We start from the raw sequence: 21073 nt of genomic DNA, 5'->3' as shown, positions 1-21073 counted from the left end.
TGCTATTCCAAAGATGTTTGTTTGGTTGGTTGGATCCCCCAACCACTAGGGTCGCAGGTGCAGTATTTCCTGTTGTGTGTATTGGGCAAGTACAGCCTGGTGCTAATCTCTCTCCACTCCAACAAATGTCTCTACCCGGTCTCGATTCAGGGACCTACAGGGGACCATAGTGAAGTCCGGTGTGCGTTAGTTTTCACTCTCTTTATTCTTTTCCTTGTTTGCTTTATCTTCGTTTACGTTCGCTAAACAGCAGCACGGCCGCTGGGTGGTCAACGCGTCTGCGGCACAGTTCTGAGGTCGTGGGTTCAAATCCAGCTACCAGCCTCCTCGTGCTTGCGTTGGTTTCCTGGCAACTGCTTCAGGGCTGTCCCCTGCCCACTGTCTGACGATGGTTGGGATGTGTTCCAACATCCCCGCGTCCCTACTAAGGATAAACGGTGGCAGAAAATGAATGCATGGACATTTGCTACTATCTTTTGGTGGTCTCGTTCACACAGGCAGCACACTCAGTACCCTACTCACACAGAACACTCAAAAGTAATCTAAAGTTATCCAGATACATTAATATGATAGTATTCGGATTACATTACTGATTACATTTTTCACCAGGTAATTAGTAAATATCAAATTTCATTTTTAAGGTAATACTTCAACCCTGGATACAATCCGTCTATCCATGCATAGTATATACTTTTAAATAAAATGTAATCCTGAAAAGTAATCCTTATTTTGACTCATTGTATCTGCATTTTTCTGTCACTGTCACGAAATACAATTTCATTTTTTGGTATTCTCATTTGGTAACGCCGTTACATCTGTTACCCCCAAGCCAGGAAATATATGGTATTTAAATGAATGAATACATAACTAAATCACGTAATAACTAAATATATGAAATAAATGCAATTTATTCCATTTTGTCATTTATTTTTTTATTTATTTTCTTTTGTATCTTGTCACAACAAAATCTTATTAAAATGAGTGGGAGGCTCAAACTTAGCTCTTCACCTATTGGTTGATCTACAGGTATGTAGTAGCCAATTTGTCCTCACTGATCAACCAATAGATGAAAAGCTGAGGCAACTGGTCTCAACATTTTGTTGTGACAAAATACATGACAAAATAGATACATAAATCAGTTAATGACTAAATAAATGATAAAATGCCCGAATAAAGGAATGTAATATCCTATTTATGTGTTTATTTACTTTTATGTCATGAATTTGAAGATATTTATATATACATGTATTTTTATGAATGGCAAGATCGGTCCTCCGTAATATTCATTGCAGAAAAAACATGATTTGTACCAAAGACATACTGTATTTACATTTTATCTGTTTTCCAGAGTACATACTAGTTAGTTAACACTGGTTAAAACACAGAGAGCTTTCCAAATACTTCTAGGCCAAATATGGGAAAACCTTTGGAGTCGCGGGCAGCATTAGGTTTGAATAAATTGTCCAAGGGCCCGCGAACAATTTTTCTTATTTGCATTTGTGAATCAAAACACATTGAGACATCTCGATGTTATATTTCCATATCTGTCAAACTGTACTGTTTTGCCGTACAAAGTACCTTTATTATGCATTTTAAGAAGTGTACGACGTACGAGAAAATCTGTACGGAAAAACGCAAATTTGACAATTATGGGTACCACCCGGTATACACAAAACGGCAAATCAATTAAGTCAAACGAGTTCGCCGCGGAAGTCCGTCTCTTTTTAGAGAACCGGCTTTTTCGGCTCAACTCATCAAAGAGAGCCGGCTCTCAAACGGCTCACTTGCTTTGACGCATTATATTACGAATTATGTTGTTTAAAGAAGTTAAGAAAAAAGGAAGTATAAAAGGAGAAAATGAAAAAAGACAGGTTTGTGGTTATCCCTTCAATCAGTATATTACCAACAATAATTTAATGCAGAAAATGAATTAATAATTTGAATATGAAAATATATTATTCTACTTAATTATATTTGCATGTATTTTTTCCCTCTACAGTGAACGTCCAAGCTATTTCATTTTTGAACTTTTTTTATAATTAACCTCATTCATGTCGAGCAACTCAGTATCTCACAACAAAATGTTAATTAACAATATATGATATAACGAAACACATGTACAATATAAAATGTTAAACTACATAAATAAACACGTTTGAAAAAAATGTAGTGTAAGATTATTATGTATTTTGTAAGGAAAAATACGACAATTTGTAAGGGCATGGAGCCGTGGAGGTTGACAGGTATGTATTTCCTTTACATTTGTTTTGAAATAGATTAGCTTCATCAAATTGGTTTTGCAAAATAATATATTAGGTCCCTATTTAAATCACTAAATTTGATTTTTGTAGTTTTATTTCTGTCGTTGTATTTTATTGGGATTTTTGTGATTAAAAGCTATACAAATAAACAAGGCTTGGCTGTTAGTACTTTTGAAATGTTTCTGTTGTAGAGAAATTTGCTTTAAATTATATTTACGTGCTTCAGAATCTAATTTGGTGGTTATTGGTTCGGCCAGCAGGTGGTGCTCATGATTTACCCCCACGAATTAATTCCCTAAATATACTTATTATTCGTCTAACATTTATTATTAAGGATGCAATCACTCAAAACATATACAATTTGTTTGATTTAGCTTTAAATGATTGATTCTTAAGTTCACAGATAATGATTAATCCCATCTGAAGGTAAATTAGAAAAACACAGGAAACACAAATTAAAGGGGTGGGGTGGATGTAGTGGGCAAGAGATTTTCCCTACACTGTAGTAGTATTTTGGTAGTTCTTTTGTAAAAGTATTACTGCAGTAATGTTTTTTTACTATTTCCGTGTTTTTCTTTCACAATTGAAGCAAAATAATATATTTGGTCAAACGCTAAATTTGATATTAAGTCTTGTAGCATTTTTGTAGGATTACTGTAGGATTTATGTAGTAGTATTACACTAGCAGTAATTTTGACGTATTACTGTAGTTTTATCTGTGTACGATTAACATAGTAGTATTACTGTAGTATTTTTTTGTAGTATTTATGTATTTTTCATTGTTTCGAAAATAAAACAAAATAGATTATATCCATGTTTCTAAACACAAAATTTGATATTTAGTTTTGTAGGATTACTGCAGTGTTTTTAAGGATTATTTTAGTTTTAATGTATTAGTAATTTTAAAGCACAGTATTACTGTAGTTGAATGAATGAATGAATGAATGAAAACTTTTATTTCGAACATTAAAATAAAAACAGGACAAAAACAATAAGTCAACAACAAAATAATGTCACATAACATGTTCGAAAAGGGGTAGTCAGAAGCAGATGCTTATTTTTCCTACCGCTTTATCTTCCCTATTAAATACATTTCACAAATCCTCCTTTCCTCTTGTGTCTAATATAACAAAATCTCTTGGATATTCTTATTACATAGGTCAGATATCAATAATTATAATAATTAGAATAATCACATATTTTATACACTTATCTTTGCAATACCCATCCCTCAACGTCATAATGCGCCTAGTTACCAAATGTCACTGCGGCACCAGTGATAATAACATCAATAAAAATAAACAGCACGCGGCGCAGTGGTTAGCGCTTGTGCGGCACAGTTCATGTCATGGGAACCTATCGTGGGTTCAAATCCAGCTCCAGACTTACTGTGCGGAGTTTGTATGTTCTCCCCGTGCTTGCGTGGGTTTCCTCCGGGCACTCCGGTTTCCTCCCACATTCCAAAGACATGCATTTCAGGTAAATCGGCCGGTCCAAATTGTCCCTAGGTGTGAATGAGCGAATGAGTTGTCTGTCCCTGTGTGCCCTGCGATTGGCTGGCAACCAGTTCAGGGTGTCTCCTGCCCACTGCCCGATGATTGCTGGGATGGGCTCCAGCCCCCCGCGACCCTACTGAGGATAAGCGGTATGGCTAATGAGATGAGATGAAAAATAAACATAATATTTATAATAACAGTTCTGATATAATAATAGCAACAATAACAACAAGTTAACCATAGTTAATGTGTAGTTGTATTTTTTGTATGATTTCTGAAAAAGTCTTTTTGCAAGAGGCACCAAAAATTATATTTTTACCATGTTCTTTCACCAGGCATGAGACCCACGAGCCGTAGTTTGCCCACCCCTGCTCTAGGTGGATATAAAGTTGTAAAATCGGGCCCTTTTCTTTGAACAGTTTTTAAACAACCCTCTTCTTGGCTTTTTGTCTTCAAGGTAATTATTGCGGTGATAGCTATGGGAATTCAATTTGTCTTGGTGCTAGAATTTTCTAAATCCAATAAAAGGTGCCTACAAATATGCACACCAAATCTTGTTTTTTTATTTTTATTTGAAGGTACACGTATACAATGTCTTATAAAACTGAATAGACAAAAGTTTACAACACTCCATTCCAGCGACCAATTTGGCTTGAGCGAATTTGCCAATGTCACTCAAGTCTGAGAAGGCCTCACCCGCAGTCACATGAATTTCTCGCTATGGATGACGATAACAAGTCCTCACGGTTTTTCAAGCCATGTTTATAATCTCACGCACATCTGCCACCTTTGTCAACAAAACATTCAACTTTGACTCAACAAAATACACTTGCTGGCACAGGAACACACACTTATTGATTATGAGCTTGTCCCAATTAGAAACACTTTAGAGGCAAGTTGGCACAAACAAAAACAACCTTCGGTACAGGCATAGAAATGCAGGGTGTTCCAAAAGTCTGAGGTACACTTGAAGTCCCCATATCTCCTAAACTATGAAAGTTGTGCCATTTTAAGGGGAATCACATTAAGTATTTTAAAAGGCTTTTGAATTTTTGTATTTCTTCCCGGGCCCATTAATGGTGTTAACTCGACCAGAAAAGGCATGCTTAAATGTGCAAAAACTGAATCATGGACTGTTGTACAACGTTCATTTCACAGAAATTTGGGATAGGAGCCACCAGAGAGGAAGTCCATAGTGATATGGCATGGTGAATTCAAAACGGATGGGGGCTTATGCCCAGCTAAAAACAGGACACCCCTTGACTTCAGAAGATGTGATTGAGACTGGTGTCCAGCGAAGCCCTCGTGAATCAATCAGAAGAGCCAGGTGGGAACTTCATTGTCCAACAACAACTTGTTGGCATGTCCTAAGAAGACGACTGAACATGACGCATTTTAACCTAGAATTAGTCCAACATTTAATGAACATTGATAAACCAGCTTTTTGTGACTTTTGCATTGCAATGGAACCGAAGAGGGAAGATGACGGATTTGACGACCGGCTTCTTTTTAGGGATGTTGTTATTTTCCACGAAAATGGCAAAGTAAACAAGCACACACTCGCTGATAGGGGACTGAGACCCCACAAGAACCTTTGAGGATCAGCAAGATTCCCAAAAGGTGACCATGTTTTGTGCTGTATTGAAAGAACAACAGTCAACTGTGAGACGTACCGCAACATGTTGGAAAACCAGTTTATGTATGAATTGAATGAAAGAGTCTTGTGACTTTATGTTCCAACAAGATGGGGCGCAACTACACTGGAGCCTCAGGGTTAGACAGATGGGTTGGACGCTTTAGGCAGAATGTTCACAATATCATGTCCTGGCCACCCACAACTCCAGATCTCACACAATGCGATTTTTTTGGGTGGATTTTTGTTAAAAGATTGTTCTATATAATCCGTATTATAAGAGAAGTGGATGAGCTGAAGGCACGGATAACAAGCTGTTGCAATCATGGTCAATGCAATCCTGGGACACATTCAGCAAGGATTCGACTATCGGTTTGAGGTGTGTTGTGTGATCAATGTTGCCCACATTTAACATCTTTGAACATTCTATTTAAAAATTAAAATTACAATATATTTGATTTTTAAATCCTTGATAGTTTCCAAGATATGGAATATTAAAATGTGCCTTCGAATTTTGGAACACCCAGAAATATAGGTAACATCCAACTTACGACCTGCTTGACTAATGTCCACCCGTGCTTACGACCAGTGTTTGGACAAACGTGTTACAAAAGAAGGTGGTCCTGGAACGCAATTACTTTTCTTAGTAACGAGTGCTGTAACATCTTATTCCCATAAAATTCTGACTATAAGGCTACCTGATTATAAGCCGCACACAGTACATTTTTAAAGGAATTACTTTCTAAACAAGGTAACTAATAACTATAAAGCGGCCAACATCGCTTACGACCACGGCCAGGAAATGCTTATTTTTTCAGAGGGCGTATGTAACCTGTAAACTCAGTACAGTACCTACCTACCTACCATCTCAGAGGTAGATGGCGCTATTGTAATGGATTTACGACCGGTTCGTCGGAAACGATCGCGGTCCTATGTTGGATGTTACCTGTACTTAGAATACATAGAGTATATTGCAAAAACACGTTAAGACATCACCATTCACATTCACATCTGCGGGCACTTAAAAGCCTTCCACGAAGGAATTAGATATTCGTAATGTTTTCAGGAGATGTCAAGCACGCCGTCTTTTCCGAAAACGTAGTCATTACATGAATCATAATTTAAAGATTTAGTTCCCCCCTATGTTCCTGCTCAGAGCCTTTGCTCAGAAAATGCTGGTCAACTAGCGATCCCAAGAGCCAAGAAGAAATACGCAGGTTCGAGAGCATTCTCCATTCGGGCCCTGCAACCTGAGTGGCACTTATACTCAATAGTTTATGAATGACCTATATTTCATGTTGATAATGTCTGTATTGTTTGTTGATGCCTTTGCAACCTCCATTTCAGCCTGGTCATCCAGGAAGGGGGATTACCTATGTGTGGCCCCTTCTCAACGTTTCTTAATTCCGTAATGCTGAGGTTTTGAGTTTTTTCTTACCCTTATGTGGGTTTGAGATCAGGGGATTGTGTAATAATAGTATGTAGTCTGTACATCCCTTTGAGACTCCTTGTGATTAAGGGCTATACAAATAAACATTACTTGACCATAGTCATTCCATTGCTTACATAAACGTCTGAGGTGTCTAGACTCAATCCCATTAACCACTCTTCACTTAAATTTTACTCTTTACTCTAGTGTTAACGATGACGATAAAAAGTTTAAATCTTCCGCAAACTGAGTCAGGGACAAAAAACCTGTTCCATGAAGTCAGTCTGGGAGGCTCCTCTGCATCAGCAACCGGTCGGAAGCAATCGTGGAAGAACTAACTGTGTGTTTGTGTTATTGAACGTAGATTGCTATAGAGGGCGTTGTGGGAAGTCGGAAGGCGCACGGAAAACAGAAGGGAGAATAAAAAAGGGTGAAGAATAGAGTCCAATTTGTTGGCGATAGAAAGCATTTTCCTGTTTAGCCTATGATAATGCAGAACACAATGAATGATGAAAAGCTAAAAAGTAACGAAACCATGATAAGTAAACCGCGATACAGCAAAGGATTAATGTAACTGAAAATAAGATGTAATATAAAGGAATGTTTTGCTTCCTTTGGTCAACGGAACACACACGTTTACAAATAAATGGTCCTTACAAATGGAGGAAACACTTAGCGTGAGGTAGAGGAGGAACTTCAGCTCCTCACCAGCGTCAGAAACTCGTCTCGGGTTTTAGGGTCTTCCCTGAAAACCCCCAACATGGTGCTTGTGATGGTCTTGCTGTTCATCTTCTGCACACCTCGCATCACCATGCACATGTGACTGCAGAGACCAACACACCAACTTCGCTGTTAAAAGTCGCTAAGTTAACAGTTAGCAATCCGTATGCTAACATTAGCTCTTCTCTGCTCCTAGCAAAGGATAAATTATATAGCCAATACCTAAACATCTTGCCACCAAAAAGTTTCATATACATATGAAATATGTGTTAGCATTAGCATTACGGTAGTGGACTAATGTGTTTTACAAGAAGTACATATCTTTCGTAGCATTTATATAAAGTATTATGGCGGACTGAAGAAAAAAAAAAGGAATAGATAAATAAAAACGCACAAATAGATGCTATATAAAAAGATTAACACATAAATACATCATGTAATCCCTAAATATAAAACATAAATGCAATTATTTATTTATTTATGCATTTTATCATTTATTTTGTCGTGTATTTTGTCATTTATTTTATCGTGTATTTGTATGTGTTAGGTCATTGATTTTGTCAATTATTTTGTCATTCATCTTGTCACTTATCATGTTGTGTATTTCATCCTGTATTTTGTTGTGTATTGTGTCATGTGTATTTTCACTTCTCTTGTTGTATATTTTGTCTGGTATTTTGTTGATTTTGTTATTACTATTTGGTCGTGTATTCTGTCATTTCTTTTTTGTGGCGTCTTTTATTGAGTATTTTGTCATTTATTTTGTCGTGTATTTGTTCACTTGTCTTGTTTTATTTTGTCATAGATTTTGCCATGTATTTTGTCGGGTATATTGTCGTGTATTTTGTCTTCTGTTATATTTTTGGTTCTGTATCTTGTCGCCTATCATGCGGTGGATTTTGTCATGTATTTCGTCATTTATTGGTTTTTGCATTTTGTGGTTTCTTTTATTGTGTATTTTGTCATTCATTTTGTATTTGTTCAGTTATCTTGTTGTATATTTTTTCTTGTATTTTGTTGAGTTTATTATTGTGTATTTGGTCATGTATTCTGTCATTTCTTTTGTCATATATTTTATCGTGCTTATCTTGTGTATTTTGTCATTTAGTTTGTAGTGTATTTTGTCATGTATTTTGTCGGGTATATTGTCGTGTATTTTGTCTTTTGTTATATATTTGGCTCTGTATCTTGTCACTTATCTTGTCGTGTTTTCTGTCATGTATTTTGTGATTTTGTTGTGTATTTATTCACTTATGTTGTGTATTTCATCCTCTATTTTCTTGTGTATTGTGTCATGTATTTTTACACTTATCATGTTGTATATTTTTTTCTGGTATTTTGTTGAGTTTATTATCGTGTATTTGGTCGTGTATTCTGTCATTTATTTTGTCATATATTTTCTTCGTGTTTTTTTGTCATGTATTTTGTCCTTTTGTCATGTATTTATTCATTTATCTTGTGTACTTTGTTATGGATTTTGTCATTTAGTTTGTGGTGGATTTTGTCGGTTATATTGTCGTGTATTTTATCTTTTGTTATATAGTTGGTTCTGTATCTTGTTGATTATCTAGTCATGTTTTTGGTCATGGATTTTGTCATTTATTTTGTTGTGTATTTTGTCTTTTGTTATATATTTGGTTTTGTATCTTGTCACTTATCTTGTCTTGTATTTATCTTGTCATGTATTTTTGTTGTGTATCATATATTTCGACTTTGTCATGATATAACGTTATTCAAACGAGGAGGCGGCCAAGTTGCCTGAACCTTTCACCCATTGGTTGATCAATGATGAACGAATCGAGTACTAATGTACAATATAACATGATAAACTACATAAACACGTTTGAAAAAAAAATATGGTGTAAGATCATGTTGTATTTTGTAAGGGAATGTAAGGGCATTAGAGCCGTGAAGGTTGACAGGTATGCGAAATATATGAAAATGTTGCATTTATGTCATATATTTAGGTATTGCGTGATTAGGTGTTAATTTATTTATATAGCATATACAAGTACAGGACTGTCTCAGAAAATTAGAATATTGTGATAAAGTTCTTTATTTTCTGTAATGCAATTAAAAAAACAAAAATGTCATACATTCTGGATTCATTACACATCAACTGAACTATTTCAAGCCTTTTATTATTTGAATATTGCTGATTTTGGCTTACAGCTGAAAAAAACTCAAAAATCCTATCTCAAAATATTAGAATACTTCCTCAGACCAAGTAAAAAAATAATTTTATAACAGCAAAACTAAATCAAACACTTGAAAATGTCCATTGATGCACTCAGTACTTGGTTGGGAATCCTTTTGCACGGATTACTGCATCAATCCGGCGTGGCATGGAGGCAATCAGCCTGTGGCATTGCTGAGGTGTTATTGATGCCCAGGATGCTTCGATAGCAGCCTTCAGCTCATTTGCATTTGTAGGTCTGGTGTCTTTCATCTTCTTCTTAACTATACCCCACAAATTCTCGATGGGGTTCAGGTCAGGGGAATTAGCAGGCCAATCAAGGACAGTGATGCCATGGTCAGTGCACCAGTTACTGGTGGTTTTGGCACTGTGGGCAGGTGCCAGATCATGCTGGAAAATGAAATCCTCATCTCTATAGAGCTTTTCAGCAGATGGAAGCATGTAGTGCTCTAAAATCTCTTGGTACACAGTTGCATTTACTCTGGACTTGATGAAACACAGTGGACCAACACCAGCAGCTGACATGGCTCCCCAAACCATTGCTGACTGTGGGAACTTCACACTGGATTTCAAGCAACTTGGATTTTGCTCCTCTCCAGCCTTTCTCCAGACTCTGGCGCCTTGACTTCCAAATGAAATGCAAAACTTGCTTTCGTCTGAAAAGAGGACTTTGGACCACTCTGCAACTGTCCAGTGCTTCTTCTCCATAGCCCAAGTCAGACGCTTCTTCCGTTGTCTTGAGTTCAGAAGTGGCTTGACCATGGGAATACGGCTATTGTAGCCCATTTCCCGGACACGTCTGTGAACTGTGGCTTTAGATACCTGGACTCCAGCTTCAGCCCACTGTCTTTGAAGCTCCCCCAAATTCTGGAAGCGGCTCTTCTTCACAATTTTGTTAAGGCTGCGGTCATCTCTCTTGGTTGTGCAGCGTTTCCGGCCACATTTTTCCCTTCCGACAGACTTTTTGTGGATATGCTTTGAAACTGCACTCTATGAACAGCCTGCTCTTTGAAAAATTTCTTTTTGTGTCTTACCTTCCTGATGGAGGGTATCAATGATGGTCCTCTGGACAGCAGTCAGATCAGCAGTCTTCCCCATACTTGTGATTTAGTTTACTGAACCAAGCTGAGTGTTTTTAAGGCTCAGGAAACCCTCGCAAGGTGTTTCGAGTTAATTAGACGATTCAGGTTGTCAGTTGAATAGCCTACTTGTATACTTTTTCATGATATTCTAATATTTTGAGATAGGATTTTTGAGTTTTCTTAAGCTGTAAGCCAAATTCAGCAATATTCAAATAATAAAAGGCTTGAAATAGTTCAGTTGATGTGTAATGAATCCAGAATGTATGACATTTTTGTTTTTTTAATTGCATTACAGAAAATAAAGAACTTTATCACAATATTCTAATTTTCTGAGACAGTCCTGTATTTATTCATTTATACATTAATGTTTACAAAAGGCAGGATTGGTCCTCCCTAAAGTATAGAAGATTGTTGGATAATCGTTAGGGATGTTCAAATGTCACTTAAGCGATAGGCTGCCAGTTAATGAATAAAATTGACGTACGTGGCTTCAATGATAACGCCGACTCCGGTGGGCTGCAGAGCTTCAGTGATGGCAACAGCGATTTGCTTGGTCAACCTCTCCTGAACTGTAAACAAACACCCAACGGGTGAACCCTGAACGCAGCTTGAGCAGGGCCAAAGTTTGGCTCCTACCTTGCAGTCGGCGGCTGTAGATCTCCACGATCCTTGGGAAGGAACAAACGTTGCAAGTAAACGCTTAAGTACTTGTTTGTTTTGAATAGTTTGCTTTTAGATGTTAAACAATTCAGTCATCCAGTCATGAGTAGTTGGATACGGCGTATAACGAACTAGTCAATGAGTACTGCTGAATGACACTGAACGACTGTAATTTACTTCACGGCCAGCAGATGGCGACGTTTCTCTTCACAAAAAGATTGACCTTAGTACCGTTTTCCCGAATCTAGAGACAGGAACTATTTGGAGTCCTTCCCGCATTAAGTTCAAAAAGTTGGCCAAGGGGCCAATCCTGAGGCGTGTTCAGGAGAGTGATCAGACATGTAGTCTCTTGATAATCGCTTGCCGCGCACTGCTGAACGTTTTGTAATCGCTCACTGTGATTGCCTTACTGATCCAAAATGGCCGACGACAGTACAATGGATTTCGTTCTACAGCTTGCTTTGAGCGAGTTGGCTGATATGAGCGACAGTTCGCATATTGACACAGTTAAGGTTATCCTAAACGCAGTGGAAGGGTCATACCTGTCTTGCATTGTTCACAAACATTACCAGGCAATGTAAGACGATATATTACATCGCCAACAGCACTCGTCAGGGTGAGATCCTCCATCTTCTGCACTGTCGACGCCATGTTGGAAATCAAAGTAAGCGGTCTTTCTCCCGTGATTACTCGGGCACGCGAGCGCTCAATAATCACTGGCCGTTCAGAAGCTAGCGATAGCTCGCGATAGCAATCACTCACTCTCCTGAACACGCCTCTGGAGACCAATCCATTTTTTTCATTCATCAATAAATTAACATGCAGACACTTTCACGTTCTATTTCTTTTATTTTAAATACATTAGTATCATCATTTAAAAAAAAAAAAACGCTCTCAATTAAAGCAAAATAATAAAGTAGAATAATATAGGAGGTCCCTGTTTTGAGCGATAAATTTGATATTTTGTTTTGAAGTATTACTGTAGTTGATTTTTTTTTTTTAGTATTTTAGCTTTGAGCGGCGCGGAAGGATACAAAAACCGGGCAGGAGGAGTTGTTCGGCTTGGGAGTTAGTTACACCAGAGTACCTTATAGGACAAAAAATATGGTTATAAGGGGAGCAATTGGCTGAGGTTAACAGGTTTGTGCTTACTGAAAAGCATTAGATGATTACAACAGGTGAATATATATATATATATATATATATTTTTGGGTCGAGGGCCAAATTAGTAAAATTTAGGAACCATCTTTTGTTTTATTCTCAAATATCCCGAATTGCACTGCAGATATGAGTGGAAGGGGCAGAAAGGAAACAGATCGACATGAGCGTCCCACTTTTGACCTTTGACCTCTTGACTTTTACAGTAAGATAACTGCTTTGGACATTTAACAGCAAAAATGTCACAGGAACAAAATAGTGGCACTAAGGTTGTCCAGAATAATATCCTACGCTACGTGTACATGTGTTGTTATGTTTAAGGTTTTAAGCATTGGTTCGGCTAACTTTTTCAGTCGCGATGGATTGGTTTGAAAATTTTTAACACAAAGGCTGATTAAAAAAAAAAAAAAATGGCTGATGGATGTAATTACCTTATTTTCCAGACTTGAAGTCGCTCAGGAGTATAAGTCACACCCATCAAATAATGCATAATGTCATCTCACCAAAGTAAATATTTCCAACTTGTTCGAAAGTGATTTTTATACGATGTGCAAATTATCTGCTTTACTGTGGATTACGTTTCCCCAAAACAGATATACAAAGTCATTTTAGTGACATTCGCGCCAATGATATATGCTTGAATGTGGTCCTCCCAAAGCACTTTACAATCTGCTTCACACTTTTCCCTTTTACACATTAACTAACCAATAGCAGCGTGAGCCATGCTAAGCAACTTCCTGCTAGGGGCCTTGGAGATTCAGTGTCTTGCCCAAGGACACTCAACATATAAAACAGAGGACCCGGGAATCGAACCTGCGACCTCTTGATCCCAAGATGAGCGCTCTACCTCCTGAGCTAATGCTGCCCAATACCACTTGGGGAGGGGGCATTTCCCACAGGGGAATATTTTTCTGCATGACACGGAGAGGTTGAAGTTATAAACACACACCTAGGGCCCTTTTGTGGTTTAAAGTGGAAATATCATATGAAATGATACACAAGGTAATAATTTCACATATAAGTCCTACCGGAGTATAAATTGCACCCCTGGCCAAACTATGAAAAAACTGACGACTTATCGAACAGTAATTTTTTTGTATATGCCTATAGAGAGTCTTGAATCCGATACCTCGGCAATACATGAGGAAACTAGATAACATAAGCCAATTGATTCTTTCTTGTTTGCATTTACCTGCACAAGTTGTTTTTCATTGTCCTGTTTCTAATAGGAAATCATACAAATAATTATGTTCATTTACAACACAAAAACTTTAAGTAATATCTCCCTTTTTAAGCACTAAATTTGACTATTTGCATTGAAAAACATGCAATAGGGCTACTCCAGAAATGTTTTATTGCATGCTTTGGCAACATTCAGTGGACATGTTAAAAACTGCAGCTCATTGTTTGACTAGAAGCCGCTCATTTTTTTGTTGTGCTTCTTCCAGCCTTAGTATAAGAAAGTGAGGTAGTGAGCAGCCGGCTAGCTGCACACTAGCATTGGGAATTCTCCAGTTGAGCCAGGTTTCCGTAATGATTAAAATACAAGAGAATGTAGCGGTTTACCACGAGTTGTAGCTCCAGGTTATCTGTTTTATTGGTAATGGTTTGGGCATTGGTGAGATACAGGCTCATCAAGGGTGGTTTAAGAGATTTGATACGTAGCCTAGCCATAGCAGTAGGCCAGACTCGCTATTTCAATGGAGCACTCGTTGGAGATCAGGATTTCTCTGTGTTCTTCCGACTTTCCACGTAGTCCGATTTAATTAATCATTTTCTTTTCAATGTAATGTGCCGCTGAATACAATCTGCTACCGGGCCTCTCGGTATGTTTTGGTGGACGCATCAAATTGCGCGCCTATCCCGCTTTTTGACTGAAAGCATACACCACCCTATCACAGTCACGCCCACCCAATACACGCACAAAGCCCTTCGCAACCTGCCCCCTTGATAGCATTTGCTGTGTGTTGTCTGCAGCAGAAGCCAATGCATTGTGCAATGCAAATGGACGAAGTATTGAAACCCCGAAGTATGAAACCAAGAAAAGCTAACCGCGATACATTGCGGTATTACTGTATGTGTTTCCTTGGCATTGTTTAATTGATCTTGTCCAAACTGTGTGTGAGTGTATCTAAGAGGATTTTAAGATTTCACATTGAGTGCGTACAAGTGCGGATCTGATCCCACTGACCCCAATACCTTTAGGCTTAGCATACAAAAACCACTTAGTCATGGTCTTATGCACACAAACACACACACACAAAATGTTCTCACCTGGCCAGCTTGCTGAGACCCAAAACTCGTTTATTGGGGAGGTAACCGATGTGAACCTGTGAAAGGTCATCAAATTTGATTCAGAATAAAGGCAAGAAATCAACTACATAAAAATTGAAAGGATGTATAAAAGTGCATATGGGATTTGTTCCAATTTGAGTTTTGTTTCGCTACACGTGGACGTCAAAAGTCAGACATTTTTAACAATTTGTTAAAGGTTCTACATATTTGGCTGTAGATCGTGAGTTTTGCTTTGGTGGTTAGGGCATCTGTTATGAATGCCTCCTGGATGTCTCCTCTGGGAAGTCCCACCAGCAGGCAGCCCCGGGGATGATCCAGGACATGCTGGAGAGACTATGGGTGTCTTGGGAACGCCTTGGGATCCTGTCGCATGAGCTGGATGAAGCTGCTAGGGATGGAGAAGCTTCCCTGCTAAAGCTGCAGACCCCTGAACCAACCTCAGATAAGCAGAAGATAATGGATGGATGGATGGAAGGATGGAAAGGAGAACCTACATGTCAAAAAGTTCCGAGTACAAATCGAAAAGCTACAGGAAAACTTACAGATCAGAAACCTACAAGTACAAATTAAAAAGCTAGAGGGAAACTTACTGGTGTAAGCTACTAACAATTTTTGTCGCTAGCCTTAGCACAGAGGTGGGCAATCAGGTCCTTAAGGGCGGCAGGTCCAGTATATTTTTGTTGGTTTCTTTTCAACTCAGCTGATTCAAGTAGTCACCTCAGTAGCAAACTGTGTAGGAGCTCGATAATGATTCCGTATTAAAGCAGAGAAACTTCAAAGACATGCAAGACAAGTAGTCTGGGTTTGGCCACCCCTGCATTAGCACTGGCTTGCAAAATTTGAAAAGGATATATTGTCACACGTCTTCATTGTACTTATTCTGCCTTTGAAAAACATACAAAGTAGTCTTGGAGCGCCCTCTTTTGGCTAACATGGTTATTGTTTGTTTTTTTAATTGGATTTTTGATCACCAGGGATACAAACATAGAGAAAATTTGACCTTATGTAATAAATAAAACAGGATCCAGAGTGAGTCTCATATAAAAGAACCAAATGAACAAACTAACCCAACACACGGACAGCCACAACAATAACAACAATAACTATAAAAATAAACAAAAAAAAAGAAAAAAACAGTACCTCGTCAAACCTAAAAGAGAGCAGATTATGTAAATATACCAGTTGCAATGGGTGGCTCGGAACACATTAGACACCTGATTGTATAATTGTAAAAGAAAAAGAGTAGTTAAATCAATAAATAACCTTGCACAGCACTGTATACATGAGGAAGTAAAGTTAAGAGTCCAATAAAGGGGGTTGGAATAGTCACCAGGAGATTGCACCACAATCAATCAGGGATATCTGGGACATTTATTTTTCTAACATAATTAAAAAAAATGTGAAAATCTGAATAGAATATAGTCGCGGAAATCTTAAGTGAGTATCTAAGTTTTTCCAGATGTAACCATTGTAGGGAAGATTTAATCCACACAGTGTGGGACAGTGGGGTTGACGATTTCCATTTTAGTTTGATCAGATGACGTGCTCGTGGGTTAAAAGATGATGATGTCTTGTATGGTTTTGGGCAGTTTTGAAGTATAATGCGACCATACAGTCTGGTTTCACAAGTGAGCCATTTATTTTGAAAAAGTTTGGAAGATCTCCCAGAATGATGTACAAATGGACATGATCAGATATTGTGGGTGTGATAGGCTGGAGATTAATTAAACCGTTCGCAATTTCTGAACATCCTTGAAAATCTTCGATGTTCTGTGTTAAGTCCAATGAGCCTTCTGCACTATTTTAGTCTGCATCAGACCATGTCGAGCACATATTGAGAAGGTATGTACTCTCTTCAGCAGAGCTTCCCAGAGTATATCTGGTATTTTGTGGTCAATTTCCTAAAGATCTTTTATTTTTGTCAGAGAACCCTTACTGAGGTCGCATAACTGGCTGTAAAAAATGGAAAGACTACCTTTAAGATGAGGAAGAGGATCAAGGAACTTATCTAGTGCAATTTCTTTTGGAAGAGTAGGGAAACAGACTGCGGGCAAAATCTAAAACGTAATTATGTGGAATGCTGAATTTGGCCATGATTTTAAAAATGTGAAAAGATTATCTATATAAAGATATTTAAGCCTGCTGACGCCCCTATTGGACCAGACAGAGAAAGCATTGTCATTTATGGATGGTTGAATGCTAGGGTTTGATGTTATTGGTCTAGAGCACAGGTGTCAAAGAGGCGGCCCGCGGGCCAGATCGGGCCCGCTAAAGGATTGAATCCGGCCCGCGAGGCAACACTCAGAGAAGCGCAAGAGAAAAACAAGCTGCAGGTTGAAATATGTCCACTTGATGTTGCCGAAGCCAGGTGCCTCAAAGACACTGTACTTGTATCTCTCTCTCTCTCTCTCTCTCTCTCTCTTTTTCTTTCTCTTTCTCTTTTTCTTTATTTTACTCCTTTTTCTTTTTTCTTTCTTTCTTTTTCTTTTTTTCTTTCTTTTACTCCTTTTTCTTTTTTCTTTCTTTCTTTTTCTTTTTTTCTTTCTTTCTCTTGAAGTCTGGCCCCCGACAGAATGTTTGTTCTATCACGTGGCCCCCGAGTAAAAATGAGTTTGACACCCCTGGTCTAGAGAAATGGAGTGCCTGAAGACCAAAGCGACGTCTGAATTGGAAAGTGAGCTTTTTAAAGGCTCTGGAATTGAATTTCTGGAGATGCTATGGCCCCTTCCGGCTGCAGTAAGATAGCAGTCAAAAAGGAGTCTACATGAAAAGACGTTTGTACCCGTAAAATGTAATCTCGTATTCGTGATTGTCTATATTGGTGTGTTTAAAATTTTACTTTTGTGTGAAACAGAAATTGCATAGTTTAAGAACCAGGCACCAAAAAATAGCTGCCAATATGTTTTAAAAGCTACGGGAAAACCTACATGTCGCAAAATTACAGCTACAGTAAAGGGCCTGCAAGGATTTCTTTGCTCCTGGGCTAAATACATATCTGAATCATGTGGTGTGGATTCTATTTTGTCCATCAATACTACATTAATGATTCCAAATTGTCAGTCAGCTTCTTTTCATTGCGCCCCATCGCAAGCGGGAAAAGGTTTTGTCCGCCACTTTTAGCCTAGAGGTAGGATCTTAAGTGCAAGCCCAAGCCTGATCCAAATCTTAGGGTGGGTTGGTACTTTGGGGTCGGGCCAAACATCTCTCTACCTGAATTTTTTTGGTAATTCACCTGTCATTGTTCATTTTTTCTGGGTAAACTGTATTGTTTAACTTAAATATTGTTACAAAAGACAGTTTACGTGTACCGTGTCCAAGCAGCGTGAGGCACTTTGCCCATCACTAATTAAGACTGGAGCTGTAGGCGCACCACTAAAAGATGCAGAACTTCCACAGCAGCAAATACGCCAACTTTCCAACATTCGTTACGAAATCCGTTTTTTTGTTTTCGACAAGAATTGTCCGTACATTTTTGTACAAAATTACGTATTCTTGTTTGAGTTATTGTTAGCATGTCTCAGCTTACTTTAGATTTTGGAATATATCTGTGTAGTTAACAAGCTAACAGGAACTTGTTTTACTTTGTTTTTACTTTGTGTATTAACTTAAAAGGGGAATGGTTTGGGCCATTGTCCAAATAACAACAACTAAACTAAAATAATTCTGCTTACTTGGGGTGTCGTACACAAGCCGTTTAGCTTGCGAAAGAGTAATGACAGCATTGTACTATTAACAGAAATACATCTTTCTATTTAAGAAAGCATATTCTGCGCCAATCTTGGGCCATTTTTTAACACTTAAGAATTATTGAATATTAACCATTAATTTACGCGTATATCCCACATGGTCTTTTTTTAATGGATCAAAGAATAACTTGAAGTGATGCGTTTGAATTAAAATCAGTACATTCTTGTAGTCCCGTATGAAGCGAGTATCTGCGCCCGCAGAAAATACAGCAAGGGATTATCCAAACCAAATTACTATGCTTCGTTAGCTATTTCCCACCAGCGTAGAGATTGGTCAAATGCAGCTTAAATCATGTTGCATATGTAGTAAACAAATAAGTAGTCACGAAGGAAAAATCCTGTGTGTTTCACCATCAGTACTTGTATGACGTCACAGGCTGTGATCTTTGCTCTTTGTGTGTTCTTTTTTAGTCTCTGTGTTATCAAATATATGTCTATGATTGTGACGTAATTGGGAGCATTATCTGCTGGTATTGTAGAGTGATAATGAAAATAAATCATTTAATTTAATTTACTCTGTTTTAAATATTGGTCAACTCCAAAGGAAATTCCTAGAATGCCAGTTCATTATTTTGAATTTTGTTTTGACTATTATGCACTGTTTACATCATTGTCACTCCTGATCAATTATGTTGCTGCTTTTTGATTTCAACACCCTTTAAGGGCAGATCTGCTTTTGTAATCTAATAGATTTAACCCTTATGTTGTCTTAGGGCAGGGGTTTCCAACATGGTGCTCGTGGGCACCAGGATGACCCTTAAGGAAAGCTGATGCTAACCAGTTCTGGAAATACCTCACCAGTGCCGGGTCATTGTGATTTTGTTTTTTTTAGTGGTCAACTTTAGTCTAATTGACATTACTCTCAATAATCAAACTAGTAAAAAAATAGTATTAACATGATTAGCAGTTTTTTTAGAAATGCAAATCAAACTGGGTGTCCTTTGCCCGAACTAGTAACAAAATGTAGGTCAAAATGTTGGAGACTGCGGTGTTATGGTATATAGTGACCCGTTTCAATGTGATGAAATGTAATAACTGATGCGTCTCATGGGCCATAAAATGTAGTTACAATGGGAATATATGGTTATGGGTGCATTTAATTTTTTTTAGGATGTTATACTATATTGAGCGATACTAGTTTCTTTATGGTGGTCAGGACTGAGAATGGACCCTGGGTCAAAATTGACTCACCAAGAATGGTTACAGGTGCCAACTGGTTTCCAACAGGTTGGAATTTTCTGTCAGCAATTTAGGCTCTCCCCTGTTTTTGCAAGTTAAAATTCCATTGATGTGTTCTCTCCTTATTTTGAGTGTCTCCTAAAATCTAAACTTAACAAAAACCCAGTTTTGATATGCAAAATGAAATTATGGATAACAAGTGTATAACAAGATTAAGGATAAGATAGGGAATCAAAGAAGGACGAGTCCTAACACCATTGGCTGTAGAATGACTGCCGCTAAGAGTGCTGCAGGCTCTAATTCAGAAACATACACATGCACACATGAACACACACGCGCGCTCCAACCCAAATGTCAGAAGCAATTTGTTGACCAGATAAGAGAAAGGGCAGCAACAGAAGCGTGCAAAGATCTATTTCCTTGTCTTTCCTTCTTCCGGCTGCAGCGGCCAGATACGGAGACATCAAACAGGTGGGAAGGGGTTCTATAATATGCATCTCGCTTTCATTTGTGGTTGTGTGTCTTCGAATAGTTGGCTACGAGAGATTGAGTTGCGTTGAGTGTTGGAAGCAAAGTGGACAAAGGCAGGAAAATAATCAATATAAAGGCTCATTTAAAGTGACCACAAGAGGGCAGCAGAAAATGTCACTTTAAAGTCAGTAAGGAACCAAAGTCAGTGAGCACCGCAGCCTGTACAAGTGCTTAAGCACAGGTGGCCCTCCCTTGTTTTTCCTGCAGCTCAAAGTACATATGAACCTTTTGACAAAGCTAACATAGCTGGTTAAAAAAGTATGTATGTTGACAACGACTCCCAAAATCAGTGCAACTATCCATCCAGCCATCCATTAGCTGCCCCGCTTACCCTCAGTAGGGTCGCGGGGGTGCTAGAGCCCTTCCCAGGAATACTCGGACAGTGGGCAGGAAACCCTGAACTGGTTTCTAGACAGTGGGCAGGAAACCCTGAACTGGTTTCCAGACAGTTGCAGGGCACACAGAGACATACAACTCACTCGCTCATTCACACCTAGTGACAATTTGGACAATTTACGTGACATGCATGTTTTTGGAAAGTGGGAAGAAAGCGGAGTACCCGGAGAAAAAGCCACGCAAGCACGGGGAGAACATGCAAACTCGACACAGTATGGCTGGTAGCTGGATTTGATCCCATGACCTCAGAACTGTGCTGCCGGTGCGCTAACCACTGCCGTGCCGCCCTC

The 21073-nt window shown here is 38.4% G+C and overlaps 1 protein-coding gene across 1 annotated transcript in view; it reads right to left on the bottom strand.

Moving 5' to 3' along the window:
- Positions 1-5854: 5854 nt before the first annotated feature.
- Positions 5855-21073, bottom strand: part of gch1 (GTP cyclohydrolase 1) — a 33934-nt gene continuing 18715 nt past the window's right edge. Inside the window, exons 3-6 of the mRNA XM_088333234.1 lie at positions 14911-14966; positions 11455-11486; positions 11303-11387; positions 5855-7642 (exon numbers count right to left, since the gene is read on the bottom strand). Coding sequence (XP_088189360.1) covers positions 7516-7642; positions 11303-11387; positions 11455-11486; positions 14911-14966 — 300 coding nt within the window. The 3' untranslated portion in view covers positions 5855-7515. The remainder of the gene's footprint in view (positions 7643-11302; positions 11388-11454; positions 11487-14910; positions 14967-21073) is intronic.

Source organism: Urocampus carinirostris, chromosome 4, assembly GCF_059441175.1.
Source record: "Urocampus carinirostris isolate Australia breed hairy pipefish chromosome 4, RoL_Ucar_1.0, whole genome shotgun sequence".
Classification (NCBI taxonomy): domain Eukaryota; kingdom Metazoa; phylum Chordata; class Actinopteri; order Syngnathiformes; family Syngnathidae; genus Urocampus; species Urocampus carinirostris.
Note: the sequence above shows the minus strand (reverse complement) of the source record. Positions and strands in the feature narration are given on the sequence as shown.